This window comes from Macaca mulatta, chromosome 14 (assembly GCF_049350105.2).
Source record: "Macaca mulatta isolate MMU2019108-1 chromosome 14, T2T-MMU8v2.0, whole genome shotgun sequence".
Lineage (NCBI taxonomy): Eukaryota > Metazoa > Chordata > Mammalia > Primates > Cercopithecidae > Macaca > Macaca mulatta.
Genome location: NC_133419.1, coordinates 73,229,573 through 73,257,167, shown reverse-complemented (window position 1 = coordinate 73,257,167; position 27,595 = coordinate 73,229,573). Strand labels below are relative to the sequence as shown.

The window sequence follows — 27,595 nt, the reverse complement described above, 5'->3', positions numbered from 1 at the left end:
GGCGTCCACCACTGCACCCAGCTAATTTTTGTATTTTTGTAGAGATGGGGTTTTGCCTTGTTGGCCAGGCTGGTTTCAAACTCCTGACCTCAGGTGATCCGCCCACCTTGGCCAAGGTGCTGGGATTACAGGCATGAGCCACCACGCCCGGACATGTGCCACATTTTCTATATCCAGTCTATCGTTGGCGGGCATTTAGGTTTATTCCATGTCTCTGCTATTGTGAATGGTGCTGCAATGAACATAAGCAAGCATATGTCTTTATAACAGAACAATTTATATCCCTTTGGGGATATACTCAGTAATGGAATTGCTGGGTCACATGGTTTTTCTGTCTCTAGGTCTTTGAGGAATTGCCACCTTGTCTTCCACGAAGGTTGAACTAATTTACACTCCCACCAACAGTGCAAAACTGTTCCTTTTTCTCCACAACTTTACTTTGACAGCATCCTTTGTTTTTTAATTTTTTATTAATAGCCATTCTTATTGGTGTGAGATGGTATCTCATTGTGCTTTTGATTTGCATTTCTGTAATGATCAGTGATGTTGAGATTTTTTCATATGATTGCTGGCTGTATATATATCTTATTTTCAAAAGTGTCTGTTCATGTCCTTTGCCCACTTTTTCATGTCCTTTGCCCACTTTTTCATGTCCTTTCTTGTAAACTTATTTAAGTTCCTTATAGATGCTGGGTATTAGACCTTTGTCAGATGCTTAGTTTGAAAAAAAAAAAAAATTCCCATTCTGTAGGATGCGTTTTTACCCTGTTGATAGTTTATTTTGCTGTGCAGAAGCTCTTAAGTTTTATTAGATCCCATTTGTCAATTTTTACTTCTGCTGCAATTGCTTTTGGCATCTTCATCATGAAATCTTTGCCCATGCCTATATTCTGAATGGTATTGCCTAGGTTTTCCTCTAGGGTTTTTATAGTTTTGGGTTTTACATTTAAGTCTTTAGTCTATCTTGAGTTAACTTTTGTATGTGGTGTAAGGAAGGGATCCAGTTTCAATTTTCTGCATCTGGCTAGCCACTTATCCCAGCATCATTTATTAAATAGGGAATCCTTTCCCCATTGCTTTTTGTCAGGTTTGTTGAAGATTAGGTGGTTTTAGGGGTGCAGTCTTATTTCTGGGTTCTCTATTCTGTTTCATTGGTCTATGTGTCTGATCTTGTACTAGTGCCATGCTGTTTGGTTGCAGTGGCCCTGTGGTATAGTTTGAAGTTGAGTAGTGTGATGCCTCTAGCTTTGTTCTTTTTGCTTAGGATTGCCTTGGCTATTCAGACTCTTTTTTGGTTTCATATGAATTTTAAAATAGTTTTTTCTAGTTCTGCAAAGAATGTCGATGGTAGTTTAATGGGAATAGCATTGAATCTATAAATTGCTTAGGGCAGGCTGGGCACCTGACTCACACCTGTAATCCCAGCACTTTGGGAGGCCAAGGTGGACAGATCACTTGAGGTCAGGAGTTCAAGATCAGCCTGGCCAACATGGTAAAACCCCATCTTTACTAAAAATACAAAAATTAGTCGGCACATGCCTGTAGTCCCAGCTACTCAGGAGGCTGAGGCAGGAGAATCACTTGAACCCAGGAAGTGCAGGTTGCAGCGAGCTGAGAGTGTGCCGCTGCACTCTAGCCTGGGCGACAGAGTGAGACTCCTTCTGAAATTAAATAAATAAATAAATAAGTAAATAAATAGCTTAGGGCAGTATGGCCATTTTTATGATATTGATTCTTCCTATCCATGAGCATAGAATGTTTTTTCATTTGTTTGTATCATCTCTAATTTATTTGAGCAGCAGTGATTTGTAGTTCTCCTTTTAGAGGTCCTTCACTTCCCTCGTTAGCGGTATTTCTAGGTTTTTGTTTTTTGGGTTTGTTTGTTTGTTTGTTTGTATGTCAGTTGTGAAAGGGAGTCCATTCGTGATTTGGCTCTCGGCTTGACTGTTGAAAATCAGCAAACCTTTAGCCAGACTAGTGAGGAAAAAAAGAGAGAATAACCAAATAAATAAAATCAGAAGTGAAAAAGGAGACATTACAACCAATACCATAGAAATTCAGAGGATCATTAGAGGCTACTATGAACAATACATGCCAATAAATTGGAAAACCCAGAAGAAATGGATAAATAGGGCTGGGTGCGATGGCTCACACATGTAATCACAGCACTTTAGGAGGCCAAGGTGGGTGGATCACTTGAGGCCAGGAGTTTGAGATCAGCCTGGCCAACATGGAAAAAACCTGTCTCTACTATACAAAAATTATCCGAGTGTAGTGGCACATGCCTGAAATCACAGCTGCTCAGGAGGCTGAGGTGTGAGAATCATTTGATCCAGGAAGGCAGAGGTTGCAGTGAGCCAAGATTGCACTACTGCACTTTATCCTGGGCGACAGACCGAGACTCTATCTCAAAAAAAAAAAAAAAGGATAAATTCCTAGATGCATGCAACCTACCAATGTGGTTTGGATTTGTGTCCCTACCCAAATCTCATCAAATTATAATAATCCCCAATGTTGGAGGGGGGGCCAGTGGGAGGTAATTGGATCACAGGGGTGGACTTCTGCCTTGCTGTTCTCTTGGTAGTGAGTGAGTCCTCACGAGATCTGGTTGTTTAAAAGTGTGTAGCACCTCCCCCTTCTCTCTTTTCCTCCTGCTCCTGCCATGTAAGACTAAGCTGCTTCCCTTTTGCCTTCTGCCATAATTGTAAGTTTCCAGAAGCCTCCGCAGCCATGCTTCCTGTACAGCCTGCAGAACCATGGGTCAATTAAGCTGCATTTCTTTATAAATTACCCAGTCTCAGGTAGTCCATTATAGCATTGTGAGAATGGACACCTACCAAGATCGAGCCATGAAGAAATTCAAAACCTGAAGAGACGAAAAAACAAGTAACAAAATCAAAGCTGTAATAGAAAGTCTCTGAGCAAGGAAAAGCCTGGGACTGGGTGGCTTTGTGGTGAAATTTTACCAAATATTTAAAGAACAACTAATACCAATTTTACTCCAACAATTCCAAAAAATAGAGGAGGAGGGAATACTTCCCATCTCATTCTCTGAGGCCAGCATTACCCTGATACCAACATCAGACAAAGACACATCAAAAAATAAAAACAAGCCAGTATCCCTGATGAACATTAATGCAAAAATCCTCAATAAAATACTAGCAAACTGAATTCAACAACGCATTAAAAAGATTATTCATCATGACCAAGTGGAATGTATCCCAAGAATGCAAGGATGGTTCAACATACACACATCACTCTGCATGATACATCGTATCAACAGAATGAAGGGCAAAAACTGTATGATCATTTCATTTGATGCTGAAAAAGCATTTGATAAAATTTAACATTCCCTTATGATAAAACCCTTCAATAAGCTGGGTGTAGAGGGAACGTATCTCAACACAATAAAAGCCATGTATAACAGACCCACAATGAGTATCATACTGAATGGAGAAAAACTGAATGCCTTTCCTCTAAGATCTGGAACATGACAAGGATGCCCACTTTTACCACTGTTGTTCAACATAATACTAGAAGTCCTAGCTACGGCAGTCAGATGAAAGAAAGAAAGAGCATCCAAAGTGGAAAGAAAGAAGTCAAATTATTATTCTTTGCAGATGATATAGGCTTATATTTTGAAAAACCTGAAGACTCCACCAAAATATTCAAACTGATAAACACCTTTAGTAAAGTTGCAAGATACAAAATCAACATTCAAAAATCAGTAGCATTTCTATATGCCAGCAGCAAGATTCTGAAAAATAAATCAAGAAAGTAATGTCATTTACAATAGCTACAAATACATTAAAATACATAGGAATTAACCAAAGAAGTGAAAGATCTCTTACAATGACAGAAATTAGGAGGTTGAGACAGGAGAATCACTTGAATTCAAGAGATGGAGGTTGCAGTGAGCCGGGATCATGCCACTGCACTCCAGCCTAGGCAACAAAAGTGAAACAAAACTCCGTCAAAAAAAAAAAAAAGGAAGGAAGGAAGGAAGGGGGTGGGGGAGGGAGGGAGGGAAGGAAGGAAGGAAGGAATAAATTGAAGAGGACACAAACAAATGGAAAGCTATTCCATGTTGTTGGATTGGGAGAATCAATATTCTTAAAATGTCTATACTGCCCAAAGCAATCTACAGATACAATGCAGTCTCTATCAAAATACCAGTGACAGGCCGGGCGCGGTGGCTCAAGCCTGTAATCCCAGCACTTTGGGAGGCCGAGACGGGCGGATCACGAGGTCAGGAGATCGAGACCATCCTGGCTGACACGGTGAAACCCCGTCTCTACTAAAAATACAAAAAACTAGCCGGGCGAGGTGGCGGGCGTCTGTAGTCCCAGCTACTAGGGAGGCTGAGGCAGGAGAATGGCGTGAACCCGGGAGGGTGGAGCTTGCAGTGAGCTGAGATCCGGCCATTGCACTCCAGCCTGGGCGACAGAGCGAGACTCCATCTCAAAAAAAAAAAAAAAAACAAAATACCAGTGACATTCTTCATGGAAATAGAAAAAACAATCCTAAAATTTTTATAGAACCACAAAAGACCCAGAATAACCAAAGCTTTCCAGCTATCCTGAACAAAAAGAACAAAACTGAAGGAATCCTATTGTGTGACTTCTAATTATACTACAAAGCTATAGTAACCAAAACAGCATGGTACTGGCATAAAAGCAAATATCAGTGGAACAGAATAGAGAACCCAGAGTCAAATCCACCCATCTGCAGTGAACTCATTTTTGACAAAGTTGCCAAGAACATACATTGGAGAAAGGACAATCGCTTTAATAAATGATGCTGGAGAAACTGGATATTTATATTCATATGCAGAAGAATTAAGACCCCTATCTCTTGCCATATACAAAAATTAAAGTGGATTAAAGACTTAAATCTAAGACCTCAAACTATGAAACTACTAAAAGAAAACATTAGGAAACTCTCTAAGACATAGGACTAGGTAAAGATTTCTTGAGTAATACCCTGCAAACACAGGCAACCAAAGCAAAAATGGACAAGTGGGATCATATCAAGTTAAAAAGTTTCTGCACAGCAAAGGAAACAATCAACAAAGTGAAGCAACAACCCACAGAATGGGAGGAAATATTTGCAAAATATCCATCTAACAAAGGATTAATAATGAGAATATATAAGGAGCTCAAATAACTCTATAGGAAAAAAAATTTAATAATCTGATTTAAAAATAGGCAAAAGATCTAAATAGACATTTCTCAAAAAAAGACATATAAATAGCAGACAGGGCAAGGTGCAATGGCTCACGCCTGTAATCCCACACTGTGGGACGCCAAGGTGGGCAGATCACTTGAGCCCAGGAATTAGAGACCAGCCTGGATAACATGGTGAAACCCCATCTCTACAAAAAATACAAAACTATAGCAGGGCATGTGGCATATGTCTGTAGGAGGCTGATGTGGGAGGATCTCTTCAGCCAGGGACGCAGAAGGTGCAGTGAGCTGAGATTGCACCACTGCACTCTAGCCTGGGTGAGACCCTGTCTCAAAAAATAATAAAAATAAATGGCAGATAGGCATATGAAAAGGTACTCAACATCATTGATCATCAGAGAAATGCAAATCAAAACTACAGTAAGATAGTATATCACCCTAGTTCAAGTGGCTTTTATCCAAAGGACAGGCAGTAACACAGACGCTGGTGAGGATTTGGAGAAAAGGGAGCCCTTGTAAACTGTTGCTGGGAATGTAAATTAGTACAACCACTATGGAAAACAGTTTGGCAGTTCCTCAACAACTAAAAATAGAACTTCCGTATGATTCAACAATCTCACTGCTAGGTGTACACCCAAAAGAAAGGAAATCAATATATCAAAGAGATATCTGCACTCTCATGTTGATTGCAGCACTATTCACAATAGCCAAGATTTGGAAGCAACCTAAGTGTCCATTAACAGATGAACAGATAAAGAAAACTTGGTATATATACACAATGGAGTATTATTCAGCCATGAAAAAGAATGAGATCCTGTCATTTACAACAACATAGATAAAACTGGAGGTCATTATGTTAAGTGAAACAAACTAGGCACAGAAAGACAAATTTCACATGTTCTCACTTATTTGTGAAAGTTAAAAAAGTAAAACAAATTGAACTCATGGAGATAAAGAGTAGAAGGATGTTTACCAGAGTCTGGGAAGGGTAGTCAGGTGTTGGGGGAGCCAGGATGGTTAATGGGTACAAAAAATATAGTTAGATAGAATGAATAAGATCTAGTATTCGATGACACAATAAGGTGACCACATCAACAATAGTTTATTATACATTTAAAAATAACAAAACCGGCTGGGCACAGTGGCTCACGCCTGTAATCCCAGCACTTTGGGAGGCCAAGTTGGGTGGATAATGAGGTCAGGAGATCGAGACCATCCTGGCTAACACGGTGAAACCCCATCTCTACTAGAAATACAAAAAATTAGCCAGGCACAGTGGCAGACACCCGTAGTCCCAGCTACTCGGGAGGCTGAGGCAGGAGAATGGCATGAACCCAGGAGGCGGAGCTTGCAGTGAACCAAGATCACACCACTGCACTCCAGCCTGGGAGACAGAGTGAGACTCCATCTCAAAAAAAAAAAACAAAAAGACATGATTATTTCAATAGATGTAGAAAAGGGCTTCAACAAAATTCAACAGCCCTTCATGCTAAAAACTCTCAATAAACTAGATATTGATGGAACATATCTCAAAATAATAAGAGCTATTTATGACAGACTCACAGCCAATATTATACTGAATGGGCAAAAACTGGAAGCATTCCCTTTGAAAACTGGCACAAGACAAGGATGCCCACTCTCACCACTTGTATTCAACATAGTGTTGGAAGTTCTGGCTAGGGCAATCAGGCAAGAGAAAGAAATAAAGGGTAGTCAGTTAAGAAAAGAGGAAGTCAAATTGTGTCTGTTTGCAGATTACATGATTATATATTTAGAAAAGTCCATTGTCTCAGCCCAAAATCTCCTTAAGCTGGTAAGCAACTTCAGCAAAGTCTCAGAATCCAAAATTAATGTGCAGAAATCACAGGCATTCCACCAATAACAGACAGACAGCCAAATCATAAGTGAACTCCCATTCACAATTACTACAAAGCGAATAAAATACCTAGGAATCCAACTTACAAGGGATGTGAAGGACCTCTTCAAGAACTATAGACCAGTGCTAACGAAATAAAAGAGGACACAAACAAATGGAATCAATATGGTGAAAATGGCCATACTGCCCAAGGTAATTTATGGATTCATTGCTATCCCCATCAAGCTACCACTGACTTTTTCACAGAATTGGAAAAAAACTACTTTAAAGTTCATATGGAACCAAAAAAGAGCCTGCATAGCCAAGATAATCCTAAGCAAAAAGAACAAAGCTGGAGGCATCGTGCTACCTGACTTCAAACTATACTACAAGGCTACAGTAACCAAAACAGCATGGTACTGTTACCAAAACAGATATGTAGACCAGTGGAACAGAAGAAAGGCCTCAGAAATAACACCACACACCTACAACCATCTGACCTTTGATAAACCTGACAAAAACAAGCAATGGAGAAAGGATTCTTTATTTAATAAATGGTGCTGGGAAAACTGGCTAGCTATTTGCAGAAAGCTTAAATTGGATCCCTTCCTTATACCTTATACAAAAATTAACTCAAGATGGATTAAAGACTTAAATCTAAGACCTAACACAATAAAAAACCCTAGAAGAAAACCTAGGCAATACCCTTCAGGACATAGGCATGGGCAAAGACTTCATGACTAAAACACCAAAAGCAATGGCAACAAAAGCCAAAATAGACAAATAGGATCTAATTAAACTAAAGAGCTTCTGCATAGCAAAAGAAACTTATCATCAGAGTGAACAGGCAACCTACTGAATGGGAGAAAATCTTTCCAATCTACCCATCTGACAAACGGCTAGTATCTAGAATCTACAAAGAACTTAAATTTTCACGAAAAAAACAACCCCATTAAAAAGTGGGCAAAGGATATGAACAGACACTTCTTAAAAGAAGACATTTATGCAGCCAACAGACATATGAAAAAATGCTCATCATCACTGATCGTCAGTGAAATGCAAATCAAAACCACAATGAGATACTATCTCACAACAGAATGGCAATCATTAAAAAGTCAGGAAACAACAGATGCTGGAGAGGATGTGGAGAAATAGGAATGCTTTTACACTGTTGGTGGGAGCGTAAATTAGTTCAACCATTGTGGAAGACAGTGTGGCAACTCCTCAAGGATCTAGAACTAGAAATACCGTTTGACCCAGCAATCCCATTACTGGGTATATACCCAAAGAATTATAAATCATTCTACTGTAAAGACACATGCACACATATGTTTATGGCAGCACTATTCACAATAGCAAAGACTTGGAACCAACCCAAATGTCCATCAGTGATAGAGTGGATTAAGAAAATGTGGCATATATACACCATGGAATACTATGCAGCCATTAAAAAGGGTGAGTTCAAGTCCTCTGCAGGGACATGGATGAAGCTGGAAACCATCATTCTAAGCAAACTATCACAAGGACAGAAAACCAAACACTGCATGTTCTCACTCATAGGTGGGAGCCAAACAATGAGAACACATGGACACAGGGTAGGGGACATCACACACTGGGGCCTGTTGGGGTGGGGGGCTAGGGGAGGGATAGCATTAGGAGAAATTCCTAATGTAAATGATGAGTTGATGGGTGCAGCAAACCAACGTGGCACATGTATACCTATGTAACAAACCTGTACGTTGTGCACATGTACCCTAGAACTTAAAGTATAATAAAAATTAAAAAGTATAATTGGATTGTTTGTAATACAAAGGATAAATGCTTGAGGTGGTGGATACCCCCATTTACCTTGATATGATTATTATACGTTGTAGTCCTGTATCAAAATATCTTATGTACCCCATAAATATAAATACCTACTATATACCCACAAAAATTAAAAATTAAAACTTTTTGAAAAAAAGGAGAATGGGACACAAACAGGCACAGGGAGAAGATCACATGAAGATACCAGAAGAAAATGGCCAACTACAAGCTGACAATAATTACCCTCAGAAGAAATCAAACTGTCAACACTTGATCTTGGACTTCTACAAAGCCACTTTTGCCAAATGAAGTAACATTCACAGGTTTTGGGAATTAGGACATGAACATATCTTTTGAGACGCTACCATTCAGCCTACTACAGCTGTTTGTAAAAAGAAGCAAGCCTCCTGATGGAAGTAAATGTTACCTTCTCAAGAAAATAAATAAATAAACAAGACAAAAAGCACCCATTCCAATGTATAGGAAATACTGGAAACAGAATACTACAAGGATGTAATAAAAATTACATCTTTGTCATTTTTTTCCCAGACTGCAGGAAACTCTACAGAACAAAAACCTAGTTTCTTCAACAATTAAATTGCAAGAGGGAGAAAAGCAGAGATAGATGAAGAAACGTGTATAGGAAAGGAAACCTAAACAGCATCGTGCAGTTGCACTGTGGGGGCTATATTTGTATCCTGATTTGAAAAACTTTTTTGTAATAAAGGAAACAATCAGGGAAATTTGAGAACTTGTTGCTTTATAAGTACTTACTGTAAATTGTAATGTGGATATATTTTCTTAAAAGAATCCTTATCTTTTAGATGTACTGAAATATTTATAAATTAAATGATATGTCTGGAACTTGTTCAATATAATTAGGAGTAGAAGAGGTAGATGGGCTTAAAGATGAAAGAATATTGGTCATAAGGGGATGTTTTGGAAACGGGGTGATGAAGACATGAGGATACATTCTACTGTTGTCTTTACTTACATGTGTATTTGAAATTTTCCGTAACAAAGAGTTTAAAATTTTAAAAGGTTGAAACCTCCTCCTCAAGAGAAACAAAACAAAAAGATTAATAGTGCTTGAGGACAGGTTTGGCAGCTAGAGAGGTGATCCTCTTAACTTTTCTGCATGGTGATTAGAGAGGCTCTGAGGGCTGTGTAATGAGCTTTCACAGCTATTCTAGCTTAAAGCTGGAATCCAAGAAGAGAACAAAGTACATTTCTCTTTGAGAATATGTTTATTCAGCCAGCCTTCCCAGACCATATTCTAACAACTCCTCACCTCATCTCACCCCATCATCAGCCTGGATTAAATATCACCTTGTTCTCTTCCCATACCCTCTACACACTCCGTGGTGTATTTTAATTATGTAGTGTGTTTGGTTCACCCAGTTTCCATATTATAAATTCTTTGAAGATACTAACCTTGTTTGTTCGTCTTATTCATCTATATATCCCCCTCATCCCTGGGTTTCATGTTGGACCTGGTAAACTCTCTCAATAAATGGTTGGTAGAGTGAGGGGGTGGGAAGCAATAGAGAACTGAGATTGCACTGGTAAACAAAATGCAATATACACCTACTATTTTTTGTATCTCCTCAATTATCCCTTTTCCCAGGACTACTAAATTAGAGCTACAGAGTTACTTTGAACTTTTTTTTTCTTCTTCTGCCCATCTTCTAGCAGAGGTGCTAATGGGCTATAATATACTGCAAATGAAAGATAAGTAAGGGGTAAGCAATGTGTTAGCAAAATAGAAAGTGGGGTGCCCCATCAGATGCTGATTTCCACTCTTTCCCAAGGTATGTAAATACAATGAATTTTTTTCAGATGGCTGCCTTTCTGTGCTATTTGTTCTTCTGCTTTCTGTGTATCAGAATTCTTCTTTTATAGAAATTCCAGGCTAGGCGCAGTGGCTCACGCCTGTAATCCCAGCACTTTGGGAGGCCGAAGCGGGCGGATCACGAGGTCAGGAGATCAAGACCACACTGGCTAACATGGTGAAATCCCGTCTCTACTAAAAAAGTACAAAAAAATTAGCAGGGCACAGTGGCGGGCGCCTGTAGTCCCAGCTACTCGGGAGGCTGAGGGAGGAGAATGGCATGAACCTGGGAGGCAGAGCTTGTGGTGAGCTGAGGTTGCGCCACTGTACTCCAGCCCAGGCAACAGAGCAAGACGCCATCTCAAAAAAAAGAAGAGAGAAAAAAGAAATTCCTTTCTAGCCTGTCTTCTTGGTATGCTGTAAGATGGTAATTAGTGTGTAACCTCCTCAAGAAGGTGCTGAGAAATACTCTTACAAACACTATTTGGTGCTGTGGATAGGATTATCTGGCAGTTTCCTAGTGGATGGCAATGGCCATGAAACAGACTTTAAGAGGCCCATAAAATTTTAGAGCTGGGAGAGGTGGAAAAGACCAATGTGCTTCCTTATGTGCACCCTGTTCTGTATTACACAGAATAGATTTTTGTGTAAAAACTATCTTCTTGCCTTCTTAAGGTTTTGTATATTGTCCAGTTCCCAAATCTGATCTAGTTTCTAAACTATCACTTTCCAAATTTATTTTTGAGAAAATAGGACAGATAAATAATAACCATTGTCTAAAATGAAAAATAAAATGTGTAACATCATTTCTTTCTTACCACAGTGTTGGATGATTTCTCATTTGTATAGAAAACAGCAGAATAAATCTTAAACTTAATAATGTAATTGGACATTTTAACCTCATTAAAGACCTAAAGATATTTTATTTTCTCTTTAGGTGGTACGGGACTACAATCTTCAACTGTTTTTGCAAGAGAATGCTGTATTTCACAAACCCCAGCCCTTCCAGTTCCAGCCTTGTGACAGTGATACTGTAAGGGAATTACAGATTTTCATTTCATATGTTGTTCAGTTGCGTTTGTGCTCAAGTAACAGTTATCCTTGGTGTAGACAGACGGAAAAAACTGAGTGTATCTCATCAATTTTATAACAAAACTGTAAGGATGCAGAATAATGACGACTTTTTTTTCTGAATTGTGGCCAAGAAACTCAGTGTCTTCATGCTAACAGCCTTCTACCAAATGAGGTTGTTATAAGACAAGTTTCTGAAACCTGAAAACATCTGAGGGAAGAAGAAAAATATTCAATACGTTTACTCAAATGTAAATTATATTTTCCCTGAAACTCTCTTTTTTTTTTTTTTTTTTTTAAGACAGAGTTTTGCTCTGTCACCCAGGCTGGAGTGCTGTTTTCAATCTCGGCTCACTGCAAGCTCTGCCTCCCGGGTTCACGCCATTCTCCTGCCTCAGCCTCCCCAGTAGCTGGGATTACAGGCGCCCACCAACAGGCCCGGTTAATGTTTTGTGTTTTTAGTAGAGACAGGGTTTCACCATGTTAGCCAGAATGGTCTCAATCTCCCGACCTTGTGATCCGCCCGCCTTGGCCTCCCAAAGTGCTGGGATTACAGGCGTGAGCCACTGCGTCCGGCCTCCCTGAAACTCTTTATGTTGTACCCCTCCAAAGAAATCAGTGGTTAAATTTTAACCAGAATAGGCCGGGCACTGTGGCTCACGCCTGTAATCCCAGCCCTCTGGGAGGCCGAGGCAGGTGGATCTCCTGAGGTCAGGAGTTCAAGACCAGCCTGGCCAACATGACGAAACCCTATCTCTACTAAAAATACAAAAATTAGCTGGTCGTGGTGGTGGGCACCTGTAATCCCAGCTACTTGGGAGGCTAAAGCAGGAGAATCACTTGAACCTGGGAGGCGGAGGTTACAGTGAGCCGACCCCACCACTACATTCCAGCCTGGATGACAGAGTGAGATTCCATCTCAAAAAAAAAAAAAATGTAACCAGAATAGAATTAATAAATGGAATAATGAACGTGTGTATGAAATATTTTGGTTGGTCTTATAAAAGATTATAGGCCTTTTATAATTTCTTTCAGATTTCTTAGAATATTAAACCTCAAATTAGCAATTTCTTTTAATGCCTCTACATCGCTGCCATTTTTTTTTATTGTAGCAGAATACACATAACACAAAAATTACCATTTTAACCATAGTTAAAGTGTAAGATTTATTCACTGTCACTACATTTCCAATGCTGTGCACTGTCATCACTTTGTAGTTCCACATTTCATCACTTTAAAAAGAAATCCTGACCCCATTAAGCAGGCACTCTCCCTATGCCCCTCACCTCAGCCTGTGACATCATTAATCTACTTTCTGTCTGTAGATTCTAACTGGCAATTTTTGTTTTTATTTTCACTTATTTTTTATTATTATTTATTTATTTATTTATTTATTATTTTTAATAAAATAATATTTTATTATTTATTTCTGAATTGTGGCCAAGAAACTCAGTGTCTTCATGCTAACAGCCTTCTACCAAATGAGGTTAAGTTATAAGACAAGTTTCTGAAACCTGAAAACAGCTGAGGGAAGAAGAAAAATATTCAATACGTTTACTGTCTCACTGTCACCAGGGCTGGAGTGCAGTAGTGTGATCTCAGCTCACTGCAACCTCCCTCTCCTGGGCTCAAGTGATCCTCCCACGTCAGCCTCCCGATTAGCTGGGACCACAGGCAGACACCACTATGCCTGGCTATTTTCTTTGTATTTTCAATAGAGATGGGGGGTCTCACCATGTTGCCCAGGCTGGTCTCAAACTCCTGAGTTCAAGCGACCCACCCACTTTAGTCTCCCAAAGTGCTGGGATTACGGGTGTGAGCCACAATGCCCGGCCCCAGTTGGCAGTTGTTTAAAAGCATACAGTAATCGTCCTTGAGTTTATGGGAAATGTTTGCCATTATTTAAATTTTTAAAAAAGAACAAAAATGCTAATTTGGTAACATAGAAATGAAATTTAACTTCTGCAAAATGAGAAGGCACATGTTGGCATTATTAGCACATTCTTTCAATGTAGGCAAGCCAAAAGGAAAGTCAGATTATATTCATAAAGTATTTTGATAAATTTAGAACCAGAACCAGGGGAGTTTGTGATATAGTTCCAGAGTTTAATGGTATCAGTTTAATAGAAACATATTTGCCAGAGGTATCTTCATTACTTTTCTTACACTTTAAGTAGCTCTGTTAGCAGCTATATAAAGAAATGTAGGAAATCAGCATTTCCCTCTATATTACGTTTGCCCTTTGTCGTAGTGCTTTTTTTAAATAAAATCAGCTTTTGCCAATGACTTATTCACATTCTCCTGGGATTTGATTTCTTTGAAGCCTGGGAGGGATGAAGCAGAGCATTAGAAGATACAGGGTAGAGACAAGTTTGTCAAGCTTGACTTAAAATTATGACTAATTTGATGTTATTTTATCACTGCTATTTTCCACAGAAAAATAACAGTGACTCTCATCTCACTTTTTCCCAGCCCAACTACAGCCCTAAATCCTTTGTTTCTAAACACTGTGCTAAATGTTCTTAGGTGTTGTGTCCTTGTTTGCTTTACATTTCTAACTCTATGCTATGTTTTTTGTCCTTGTGCAATCTTTACTGGGCAGAGTTTAAAAGCCGCCCAACTGGTGGATATTGAGCTCTCCCCTGTCAGTGCTCTGAGAATGACCATAGCTGAGGTATATGGGGTGTGGGTCAAGGGCGGGAGGGATGGGATGTGTGGGTTTGCATGTTAATGAAGGGTGGGACCTGGTGTTGGGATGAAAGTTATGTATATACATATATAAGAGGCTCCTAATGCACCAACTGTGTTTTCTCTTATAAATTAAGAATTTCCTTCCCTGTTTATAGTGAAGAAATTGAGCTTCTCATTTTTCATCTTGTGTGAAGCACCTTAATGTGCTGGAGAGAACCTTACAGTTAATCTTGTCTTTATTAAAGGGGAAACTGTAGCCTAATAAGGCAGACTTGTCCAGAGTCATATGGTAAATTAATGACATGTTACTATTGTGATTGCAATAGTAATGTTATTTCTGCTCTGCTATTCTGTCTTCTAAGAAGAAATGTGCAGGACTTGGGAAGCAATTAGTTTTTTCATAATGGAAAAAGATAAATGCCTATGATTTTTAAAAATCATTCCATACCTTCAATCATTTAAAAAGCCTTTCTTTTTTTTTTTAAGACAGGGTCTTCTTACTCTGTCTCCCAGGCCAAACTGCAGTGGCATAATCACGGCTCACTGCAGCCTCAACCTCCTTGGCTCAAGCAGTCCTCCCACCTCAGCTTCCCAAGTAACTGGGACTACAGCTAATTTTTATTTTATTTTTATTTTTAGTAGAGAGGGGATGTCACCATGTTGCTTAGGCTGTCCTTGAACTTCTGGGCTCAAAAGATCCTCCTGCCTCAGCCAGACATTTATTATTGTCTGGCTCTGATTATAATCATCCTAGTGGATATGAAATAGTATCTTGTGGTTCTGGTTTGCATTTCCCTAATGACTAATGATGTTGAGTATCTTCATGAGTGTATTAGCCACTCATATATCTTCTTTGGTAAAATGTCTATTCAAACCTTGTTTCTATTTTTTACTGGATTGTGTCTACTTGTTATGGATTAGATCTTGAAGATGAATTGCAGTTTACTATGCAAAGAGGGAGAAACAACATGCCAGGAAGCGAAAACAAAAATTGAAAAGAATAAAAATAATAGGTGACATTCACTGAACATTTATTTCATGCTAGACATTTTTCTAATGGCATTACCTGTATTAATTTATCTCACAACAACTCTATATTGTAGGTGCTATTTTTAATCCTTCTTTTACAGTTGAGGAAACTAAAGTTAAGAAATCTGGCTGGGTGCAGAGGCTCACGCCTGTAATCCCAACACTTTGGGAGGCCAAAGTGGGTGCATTGCTTGAGCCCAGGAGTTTGAGACTCGGGCAACATGGCAAAACCCTGTCTCTAAAAAAAAAAAAAAAATACAGAAAACTAGCTGGGCATGGTAGCACACACCTGTAGTCCCAGCTACTCAGGAAGCTGAAGTGGGAGGATCACTTGAGCCCGGGAGGTGGAGGTTGCAATGAGCCGTGATCATGCCACTGCACTCCATCCTGGATGACAGAGCAAGACCCTGTCTAAAAAAAAAAAAAAAAAAAAAAATCGAAAGAAAGAAAAGCAATTTGCTTTGCTCAAGGTCACTCAGCTAATAAGCATTAGAGCCAGAAAAGTTTGAAAGTACATAACTGTACCTGAAATAGCAAGTAGACTTGGTGATGAAAGTGGGATGCAACCAGGTGTTATTTTTGAGTTTTATATATGATGGTAAATGGAGAACTATGTATTCAGGTAAGATAGTAATAGGATGAGACCCATTGCAGGGGCAGGACAGTATTGTTCTTTTATTTTGAATTTTATAGTTTGAGTTAGGAATTTTGAACTGCTTGTGTGTTTAAAACATTTATTTTTCATTTACTAAGCACTTACATATACTTTGCATATGCCTTTGCCTTACAGACAAGAGAATTCAGCAAATGTTTTATCTAAATTTACATAAGATATAGTTAGGAAAGTTATAGGACTTTTAAAAGTTACCACTGTGATAAAATGTAACTCTTATTTTCTTCTGATTTTCATAAACTGTCTTAAAATTTTTTTAACTTTTTAATATAACCCCTTTCAAACTAAACTGTTTTCCCTACAAAAGTCCAAGGCACCCAGTTGAATATGTATAGTCACAGTATTATTATGGTAATTTAATTTTAGGGCTTTTTTGGGTAGAATTTTAGTATTAACCAAAAGATGACTACAAGTAACAGTGACCAATGGCAAGCTTTGTCTTATGTAGTAACTTAATAGCTGTCTCATGGTTAATACTGAAGGATTTTCTTATCTATATTTCCATAAGAGAGTTACTGATTTCTAAAGTGTTCTTTCTTTATATCTTCAATTAGCATTTCTCAGATGATACCAGAAAGTCAGAGCTCTTTCTAGAAAAAGTAAAATACATCTTTTTTTGCTGAAATGACTTTTTAATGCAGAATTATTCTGAGGAGGATTTGGAATGTGCCTTTAAATCTTCCTCTCTATAATAAGGATATTCTGTTAGAGAGAACTGACAAACACATTTATTAGGATCTCAATGTTAAAGTCATTCAGCTGACACATGGATCACACTGGGGTTAGTGATTCATACAGGTGGTGTACAATGGAGAAAACATGAGTTTGGGTGTCTCAACTAGCAGTTTATTTACATATATTTCACTTTTGTGATTCAGCTTCCTCATGTGTAAAATAACAACAGTTGTCCCTTGGTATCCATGGGGGATTGATTCTGGGAACCTCTTCGTGTACCAAAATTCACAGACGTTCAAGTCTGCTATATAAGATGATGTAATATTTGCATATAACCTATGCACATCTTTCATATACTGTAAATCATCACTAGATTATAATCCCTAATACAAAATACTCTGCTAATAATGGTCCTATTACATTGTCTAGGGAATAAGACAAGGAAAAAAGTCTGTACATGTTCAGTACAAACACAACTATCCTTTTTTTTTTGTTCTTTTTAAAAAATATTTTTGATCCACAGTTGGTTGAATCCACAGATACAGAACTCACAGATATGGAAGAACAACTATACCTTATTTGTTTGAAAATTAAATAAGATACTAAGCATTTGACTAAATCTCTGGCATATTGAGTCAGAATAGATGTTGACTGACTTCAGCATTCTTTGGTTTTGTTTTTTTTTTCTTTTTTTGTTTTTTTTAGTATTTTCCCCCTAATTGCTACAGGAAATACCAAATATCAAACGTAGAAGACATTACAAATCTTGAAATACTTGCAATACTTTTGCAGTCATGATCCCTAGCTCTCAACTCCCTCATTGGATTGATCACTGAGAGTCCCTTGGGACTTTTGTTCTCCTACTTATTCCACAAAGGGGATCTCATCAACGTCCTTCTTGGCAGTTTGTACATCTGAAAGGCAATCTGTTTGAACTAATTTTAAGTACATGACTTATACTTTTTAACACCTCTGCCCTACATACATCTCAGTGACCCATCCCTTCATTACCAGAACTAGTGATGAGTGCCATTAGGGGCATTTGCTCACATCCTGTGAAAAAGGACAAAGTGAAGCTGGGATGGGAAATAATGTGGGAAACATGCATGTCCACAAAACTTGGGTAAGTATGATCTATACAGGCAGGAAAAACAAGGAAACTTTCTCAAGTTTCCCAGTCGAGATGAGAATACCCTTTCCCCTTTACCTTCTTTGAACTGCAAATAACAAGATCTTCACAGATAATGATAGTAAAAAGCTGACACTAAATTTCTGATGTATGATCTTTCCCTGTTATTCTAGATGCTATTTCTGATATTTAATTCTGCCTTCTATAGATGAGCAATTATAGTAAGTAAAATGTCCACTTGCTATAGTTGAGGATTTTTACACATTAAAGTTTTACGTAAGGGGAGTGATTTATGCATCTATTAAAAATAAATATTTGGCAAAAATTTCCCTTGTCTATAAAAGACTACATGGGGTTAATATACTGTGCAGGAAATGTACCTGAAAATTCTCTATGTTATGGGTGGCTCTTTCTGCTTGTAGAAATTTTGTATTGCATATAGCATTGTCTCATAAACATGAAAAAGGCTGTGATAGGATTTGTGGGAAATCCTCCTGTTGAGTAAACAGGTACCATCCTCTTACAGATAATGCTTGGCACAGTATCCAAAAATGAGAGGCTTTGACTAAAGACATGAGTGTTGCATTTTAGAATTAGCAATACTGACAGTTAAGTGTTCACAGTGGTTGTCCTAATTTCTTCAGCGTTTCACAAAAGGCTTTTTGTAAAAAGTCCACCATCTATATGATAGGCCCTCTACTGGTTTAGTCACCTTTCTTCCTGATCTGGTTCCTTGTCTAACCATCCAGAGTAACTAGATCTTTGCATAGATGCATTAGTTATGTGCTGACACATAGGAGCCTGGAAGTTCCCCTGTCTAGCTTGTGATTATAGTTCTTAAAGCAAAATCTCTGTAAGAGCTACCAAAATAAAGGCATACTCTTTATAAGGCTGTTCATCTAACCATGCTTATAGGTATGTTTTCGAAAGTGTTAGGCACAATGTTTTTATTGCCATTTTTGTTTTACTTTTATGTCATTACTCAGGGACATATTTTTTGCTAAGGTTTGCCTTTGATACTCTAACCCAAGACAAAAGTATAGCTCCTTTCAGAGTTCTCATCATTTCTTCACCCCAGCCTTATTGGGTATATTCCTTTTCCCCAGATGTCCAAGGCTCAGTCCACACCAGTTCTTCTCCAGCGTACTTTCCTGAGAGACCAGGCACACTCAACAATTATCTAGATGAGTTCCCACTTCTTTCCAAGTGAAGGTTCTGCTATCCTAGCATAGTCAGAATAAATTAAATTATGTCTCTTAAGAGGCAGTGTAGCCGGGCGTGGTGGCTCAAGCCTGTAATCCCAGCACTTTGGGAGGCTGAGATGGGCGGATCACGAGGTCAGGAGATCGAGACCATCCTGGCTAACATGGTGAAACCCGTCTCTACTAAAAAATACAAAAAAAAACTAGCTGGGCGAGGTGGCGAGCGCCTGTAGTCCCAGCTACTCAGGAGGCTGAGGCAGGAGAATGGCGTGAACCCGGGAGGCGGAGCTTGCGGTGAGCTGAGATCCGGCCACTGCACTCCGGCCTGGGCGACAGAGCGAGACTCCGTCTCAAAAAAAAAAAAAAAAAAAGAGGCAGTGTTCCACTCCTCTTTAAGGTGTGTGGCATATTTGAAATATGTGACTTAGAAGTCTACAGTCTCTTACCAAAAGCCTTGGGCCAAATATATTTCAAAACTCAGAATTTTCCAGATTTTAGAAAAGTGACCCATATACCATACATTGCATAAAATCCTGAGCATTGTATGGGGAAGCACCCTGTGATCAAACATAGTATTTTTGCAGTGAAATGTATGAATATTTTCATTCATATATGTACATATGAAAGAAAAAAACTATAAATAACCTCTTATTAGTTCAAATCACATTTTGGCTCAAGTGAGTTTTGGCTCCAAACTTACCAAAAAATACTTATTCTTTTTCAGAGCATTTTGAATTTCAGAATTGTGGGATTGTGAACCTGTACAAACGTGTGGTTGGAATACAATAACCTGCAGAGATCCAGATGCTTTTTACTTGAAGAAGTCCTTTTGAGAACAAATAATTAGCAACTTTATTGAAATAATTAACCATATATTAATATACTTCATAAAGAATAAGATGGATCCAATATTTAACTCAATATATTAATATATATTTTTTGAGAAGCTCTGTCACCCAGGCTGGAGGGCACAGTCATAGCTCCTGGCAGCCTTGATCTCCTGGGCTCAAACAGTCCTTCTGCCTCAGCCTCCCATTGATAGGACTACAGGTATGCGCTATTTTTTTTTTAAGAGCTGGGGTCTAGCTATGTTGCCCAGGCTGGTGTCAAACTCCTGGCCTCAAGCAGTTTTTCTGCCTTGGCCTACCAGAGCCCTGGGATTGTAAGTGTGAGCTACTGTGCCCAGCCCCAATATATTTCTTGTCTCTCAGTAAACTGAAAAATGTAAGTAGTACAAATTCCCTGAATGAGGGTTAATTAGCATGTTATGCCATTAGCCTAACAACCCCAACACTATCTTTTTTTGAAATGGGTTGGAATGCTAGTATTCTACTATGTTAGTGATTTTCATTCATCATACATGACCATCTCTTTTTCTCTCCTTGAAATGGTTATATTTTAGTTATAGAGTTAAAAAACAATTATTGTTTTCTTCTGTGAAGTCAGCTTTTCTTGCCCTGCTCACTCCACTCAGATATCTGAGCCTTCTATGCGTTTGTATTAACCTTAAAGTAAACCAAAATCATATCTTGAGAGAGTATCTAAGGACAAAATAGTTAAGATGACTTAAAGACTAATATATGAAGAATATTGGAATGCTGATTTCCTTAATTTAGTTCCTTAAAGTTATTTAACAACTTTATGACTGTTGAAAAGACTTTAATATTTTATTCTAAAGGGACTAGGGATTTTTTTAAATTTATTTATTTATTTTGAGACAGAGTCTCCCTCTGTAGCCCAGGCCGGAGTGCAGTGCCATGATCTCGGCTCACTGCAACCCTCTGGTGCCACCACGCCTGGCTAATTTTTGTATCAAATACAGGAAAAATGTTGGACTGGGCATGGTGGCTTATGCCTATAATCCCAGCACTTTGGGAGGTCAAAGCAGGAGGATCATTTGGGGCCAGGAGTTTGAGACGGCCTAGGTAACATAGTGAGATCTCATCTCTACTAAAAATCAAAAAAATTATCTGAGTGTGATGGCATATGCTGTGGTCTCAACTACTTGGGATGCTGAGATGGGAGGATTGCTTGAGCTCAGGAGGTCAAGGCTGCAGCGAGCCATGATTGCACCACTGCACTCCAGCCTGGGCAACAGAGTGAGACCCTGTCTTCCAAAAAAAGGAAAAATGTTACAAGAATGAAATAGGCCAGGCGTGGTGGCTCATGCCTGTAATTCCAGCACTTTGGGAGGCCAAGGACAGGTGGATCACTTGAGGACAGGAGTTCAAGACCAGCCTGGCCAACATAGCAAAACCCCATCTCTACTAAAAATACAAACAATTAGCTGGGCATGGTGGTACATGCCTGTAATCCCAGTTACTCCAGAGGCTGAGGAACGAGAATCTCTTGAACCCGAGAGGCAGAGGTTGCAGTGAGCTAAGATCGTGCCACTGCACTCCAGCCTGGGTGACAGAGTGAGACTCTGTCTCAAAAAATAAAAACTAAAGATAAAATAAATTTGCCAGCGTTTTAAAAAGAAGCAATCATTATGATTTCTTTGTTAGAATCAACCACTGCTAATACCACTGTCTTAAAAAAAAATTATCGGCCACGCACGGTGGCTCACACCTGTAATCCAAGCTGAGACTACAGGCATGTGCCACCACGCCCAGCTAATTTTTTGTATTTTTAGTAGAGACAGGGTTTCACCATGTTGACCAGGATGGTCTCGATCTCTTGACCTTGTGATCCACCCGCCTCGGCCTCCCAACTTGAACCTGGGAGGCGGAGGTTGCACTGAGCCAAGATCACGCCACTGCACTCCAGCCTGGCCAACAGAGTGAGACTCCGTCTCAAAAAACAAAACAAACAAAAACATAATTATCTATACTAGATCCTGATTTATATTGATCTTTGATAATGAAGGTGGTATTGGAACATTTCTCTGTGTATTGTTTAATACCCTGGGCTGTATTCGCCTTGTATGAAATTCTCAGTTGTCAAGACCTGTCTCTCAGGAGCTTCCACATGTATTCCATGGCTTGATTTCAGAATTCATGAAAAAGATAAATTAATTTGAATTTTAGTTTTGTGTCATTCCCTACCCAAAGGATCTCAAAGTCACATCTTCCAATCAGTGGCATTAGTTATCTGTCCTGATCATTGGACTCCCAAGTCTTAGTAAACACATAAAAAATAAGGGAAAAGCTCTATCTTGAGCGCAGTGAATACTCAATAAGAAGGTATAAATTCTGTAAGGCAAATTGGGTTTTGGCCCATCTGCAGCCAGCACACAATGTAAACCCCTTTACCTATTCCTAAAATGCTGCTCAGTAATAAATGTCTCTGGCCGGGCGCGGTGGCTCAAGCCTGCAATCCCAGCACTTTGGGAGGCCCAGATGGGCGGAGATCAAGACCATCCTGGCTAACACGGTGAAACCCTGTCTCTACTAAAAAATACAAAAATCTAGCCGGGCGAGGTGGCGGACGCCTGTAGTCCCAGCTACTCGAGAGGCTGAGGCAGGAGAATGGCGTAAACCCGGGAGGTGGAGCTTGCAGTGAGCTGAGATCCAGCCACTGCACTCCAGCCTGGGCGACAGAGCGAGACTCCGTCTCAAAAAAAAAAAAAAAAATTAAATGTCTCTATCAGTTGCCTCCTTTCTCATCCAGCTACTCCCTACAAATTCATTCTCTTTGAGATCTGCCTTAATCTTTCAATATATCTTCAATCTTTGTTTTGGATTCATTGTTTACACTATTAAGAACCTAGGAATTATCTGGATTTTCTTATGAACAGTAATGAGAAAATTTTTGTTTCAAGTAATTTTCAATTGGGCTTTTAACATTAGCAGTTACCATTACTGGATGCTAAGATATTATGTAGATACTATACCAGAATGTTTAAAATATGACTTCATTATAACCTACCAACCCTACGGAGATAGGTGACATTTTCACTAGTTTTCAGATGTAGCTACAACTCAGATAATTAACATGCCCAAGATCATAAAGCTAGTAGTACCATAAAATGGCCTACAGTGGATTCAAACTAAGTCTATCTGACTCAAAAACCTATTCTTGGACTCTTCAGAATTTATCTTTCTACTTTTACAGATCACTTCCTCTGACTTTTGTATATTTCATTTGTATCTATGTCCAGAGTTAACATTTTAATGTTCCTGACTTTGAGAACAGATGTAAATTGAATGCCCAGACTCATTTGCAAAGCAAAATATAATAATAAAGTTCATTCCCATTAGAATATAAAATGTGAATGTAAAGATGGTTAGGTTTGAATTTTGATTATTTTGCTCTATTTAAATTCATTTGTCATTGTTATAATCTAGCTTTAGCTGAAATATCTGTATAGAACAAAAATTTTTAAACTCTGCCCCATCACAATTCCCCCAACAAAAATATTAATTTTTAAAATCCAGTTTGTCAATTTCTACTTACTCTATCAATTTTGAACTATGAGACCTTGCAAAAGAATTACTAGGCCAGGTGTAGTGGCTCATCCCTGGCATTTCAACACTTTGGAAGGCCAGAGTGGGAGGATTACTTGAGCCGAGGAGTTCAAGACAAGCCTGGGCAACATAGAGAGACCTTATCTCTAGAAGGAAAAAAAAAAAATTAGCTGGGTATGGTGGCACACACCTGTAGTTCCAGCTACTCAGGAGGCTGAAATGGAAGAGTCACTTGATCCCGGAGGTCAACGCTGCAGTGAGCCATGATCAGAATTTCTAAAATTCTTTTCATTCTACAATTTTGCTTCTTTCTATATGAAAAGCCTCTTTGGGTGATTCATATTTTTTTAAAATAAATTCCTAATTATTTCAATAAAGTTTGTTTTTCAGGGGTCTTTAAGAATTTAGAGAGAATTAAAATAGTTTTGTGTTTAATGGCTCTGATTCTGTAATCAGACAATTACGGTTGTAACATTTAATATCTAGGACATCCAAGAAAAATTAACCTCTCTGAGCCTTTGTTTTCTTTTCTATAAAATGGTGTGGGACCCACGTCATAAAGTTGTTTAAAAAAAAAGTTATATGAATCACTTTCCATAGTACTTTGCACAATAGGAGTTAGCTATTAATATTTTTATTTAGATTTTGTGGTTTGTTCTTTGTAAATCAGAATCATAGCATACAGCTAGAAGAAACCCTTGGTGATCATTTGATCTAGCACCCTTATATTTCATATGAAGCCTGGAGAAAGGGCAAAAGCTGACTTTTAAGGTTTGGTGGCAAGTTGATGATGGACCTCTAACGAGTTCCATCTGCCTTGGGTTAGCAGGAGGGGTGCAAGATTGTGTTGCTGTTATTGTATTGTTTTGTTCTTATCTTTAATGATTCTTTACTCACATTGAAACTATTAAGTTGTTTCCATTTTTATTTATGCAATGATTTTATCACCATAGTAGGTTGGCATGAATACATTTTCTTCTTTGCTTACCTTAGCTAGCTTCCTTTTCACTCGGAAAGATAAGTCCGTCACACCCAAAAAGATAAGTCTGCAGTATTAGAGATGATGCTTTTGTGTTCAGCACTGTAAGACAAAAAGTTTATGGTCTTTAATGGTTTTATACTCATCTTACTCTTCTGGTAACTTTCTGTGACGATAAGACATTGTTTCCAGCAGTAGTGGAGTGTGCCTTATGTTTTGAGTGCTGATTAAGTGAAGGCCTTCTGATCCATCTACAAAGCAGTGGTGGTTGCAATAAAGATAGCAATATTTTTATCTCTGTTCTGTCTTGTGTTGTAGAGCCGACAATTAGAATCAGAAACTGGGACCACAGAGGAGCACAGTCTAAATAAGGAAGCTCGAAAATGGGCCACACGTGTGGCACGTGAGCATAAAAACATTGTTCATCAACAACGGGTAAGTATAAGAGAAAGTCCTAGTTACATTCACCTTAAGCCAAATGTCAAACAGTTTAAGGAGCTGAGTTTTATTAATGTGAAAAATATCCTATATGTGTTGTTTTGTTTTGTTTTGTTTTGTTTGAGACAAGAGGCTTGCTCTGTCACCCAGGTTGAAGGGCAGTGGTGTGAACATAGCTTACTGCAGCTTCAACCTCCTGGGCTGAAGCAATCCTCCCACTTCAGCCTCCCAAGTAGCTGGGACCACAGGCACACACCACCATGCCTGGCTAATTTTTTTTAGGTTTTTTGTAGAGATAGGGTCTTGCCATGTTTCCCAGGCTGGTCTCAAACTCCTTTGCTCAAGCATTGTATGTGTTTTTTCTGTACTTTCTCAACACTTAGCAGTGTGCTGTCAGCTATCTACTCATGTTGGAATTTCCTTAAGCCCTCCATCAGCAATACATTAATTCACCAGTTTACCATAAAATTGCCAAAGAAAAGCTGTGATAGTGTGTTACGGGCAGGGGAAGAGACATATGTTGAATTAATACAGGTTTTCATCCCTCAAGACATATTTTTTAAAGACACAATTATAGGTTTCATGAAAATATATGTTTGGCTGGGCGCAGTGGGTCATGCCTGTAATCCCAGAACTTTGGGAGGCTGAGGCAGGTCGATTGCTTGAGCCAGGAGTTTCAGACCAGCCTGAGCAACATGGCAAAAAACCCAGTCTCTACAAAAAATTCAAAAATTAGTCGGACATGGTGGCACACACCTATCTTCCCACCTATTCGGGAGGCTAAGGTTGGGGAGAATTGCTTGAGCCCAGGAGGTGGAGGTTACATTGAGGTAAGATCATGCCACTGCACTCCAGCCTGGGTGACAGGGCAAGACACTGTCTCGAAAGAAAAGAAAAGAAAGGGAAGGAGAAAGGGAAGGAGGACGGGAAGAAGGATGGGAAAGAGGAAGGGAAGGAAGAAGGGAGAAAATATATCTCAAAGACTAAACTCTAAGCACAAAGAAATTATTTTCAGTATAGTACTTTTTTTCTCAATTTCATTTATTGATACCTATATCCTTCTCATTCTTTGCTTTCACATCCTACTTCTTAAAAGAATTGCCTATGCTTATTATCTATAGAATCTCACCTCCCACTTACTTTTTAGCCCATTACATTTGAGCTTTCCTTTCCTTTCCTTCCCCCTGTATCACTTCATAGTCTAAGCTTACCAAAATCACCAATGATGTCTGTGTTGCTAACTTCAAAATGGACAGTTTGATTTCTCATTTTTCTTAATCTGTCAACAATTTTATCACAATTGACAACTCCCTTTGTCTTAAAATGTTATCTTCTCTAGTCATCCACGATTCAACATTGTCCTGGCTTTCCTTCTGCCTTTCTGGCTATTCCTAGATTTTTTCATAGTTTCCTCTTTCTCCAGCCCACAATTAAATATTCATTTTCTCAGATTGTTTGGCTATCTTGTTTTTTTTATTCTTTATCCTCATATAGGCATTCTCAATCACTTCCATGGTTTTACTTTACCACCAAATCATAAATTATTATCTTCAACATTGGGCCTAGCTACTACTGTGTATCCATATAACCTCTTTCCTGTTTTGACATCTTTTCACTATCTCACAGGCATCTCATATTCAATGTTCTACTTATGTAATGTTGCTTAACAAACCACCTCAAACTTAATGCCGTAGAACAAGAGGGTTTTTACATTATCTCTCACTAATCTGAGTATTGGGTGGTCTCAGCTTAGCAGTTTCCCTTGGGGTCTCTCATGTGGCGTCAGTCAGATAGTGGCTGGTCCTGGCTTCCCCACTGAAGGGACTCTCTGTAGTAAGTTTGTTACTAGTAAGTCTATAATTATTTCAAAATGTTCAAAAAATAAATAAATGAAAAAAATTGTGGCTACTAGTCACTAAAGCCTTTTGAATTATGTAAATACTCTAATCACTTAAGGAAGATAAAAAGTAAAAAACAGTCATCATTATTGTCCCATTTTTTTTAATAGGTTCTAGATGATCTGGAGTGTCATGGACCTGCTGTATCAGAACAAAGCCGAGCAGAGCTGGAACAGAAAATAGATGAAGCTAGAGAAAATATTCGTAAAGCAGAGGTAAGGTGGCAGCTAACTGTGGCATTTTGCCCAGGTCTAATGACACTGTCGCAACTGTGATATGCACCTTTAAAACTGAGTTGCTACACACACTGAGATGAAGGTGATTCACCGTCTTCATTCGTGTCCACAGTAGGATTTTTTTTTTTTTTTTTTTTTTTTTTTTGAGACGGAGTCTCGCTCTGCTGCCCAGGCTGGAGGTGCAGTGCACGATCTCGGCTTACTGCAAGCTCCTCCTCCCAGGTTCATGCCATTCTCCTGCCTCAGCCTCCCGAGTAGCTGGGACTACAGGCGCCTGCCACCACGCCCAGCTAATTTTTTTTTGTATCTTTTTAGTAGAGACGGGGTTTCACCATGTTAGCCAGGATGGTCTCTATCTCCTGACCTCGTGATCCACCTGCCTTGGCCTCCTAAAGTGCTAGGATTACAGGCGTGAGCTACTACACCCGGCCATCCACAGTAGTATTTGTTAAGTACCTGCTCTGTGGAAGGCAGTACATATAACAAA

General features: G+C 38.9%; 1 protein-coding gene across 4 annotated transcripts in view; it reads left to right on the top strand.

The window, feature by feature from the left end:
- The window catches only part of FCHSD2 (FCH and double SH3 domains 2), a 332,064-nt gene that overhangs the window by 252,610 nt on the left and 51,859 nt on the right, over positions 1-27,595 (top strand). For 3 of the 4 annotated variants that reach the window (NM_001265957.1, XM_077961195.1, XM_077961194.1), the window contains 3 exon segments: positions 11,616-11,711; positions 24,855-24,971; positions 26,983-27,087. In NM_001265957.1, the coding sequence (NP_001252886.1) occupies positions 11,616-11,711; positions 24,855-24,971; positions 26,983-27,087 (318 nt within the window). 4 annotated transcript variants of the gene reach the window in all.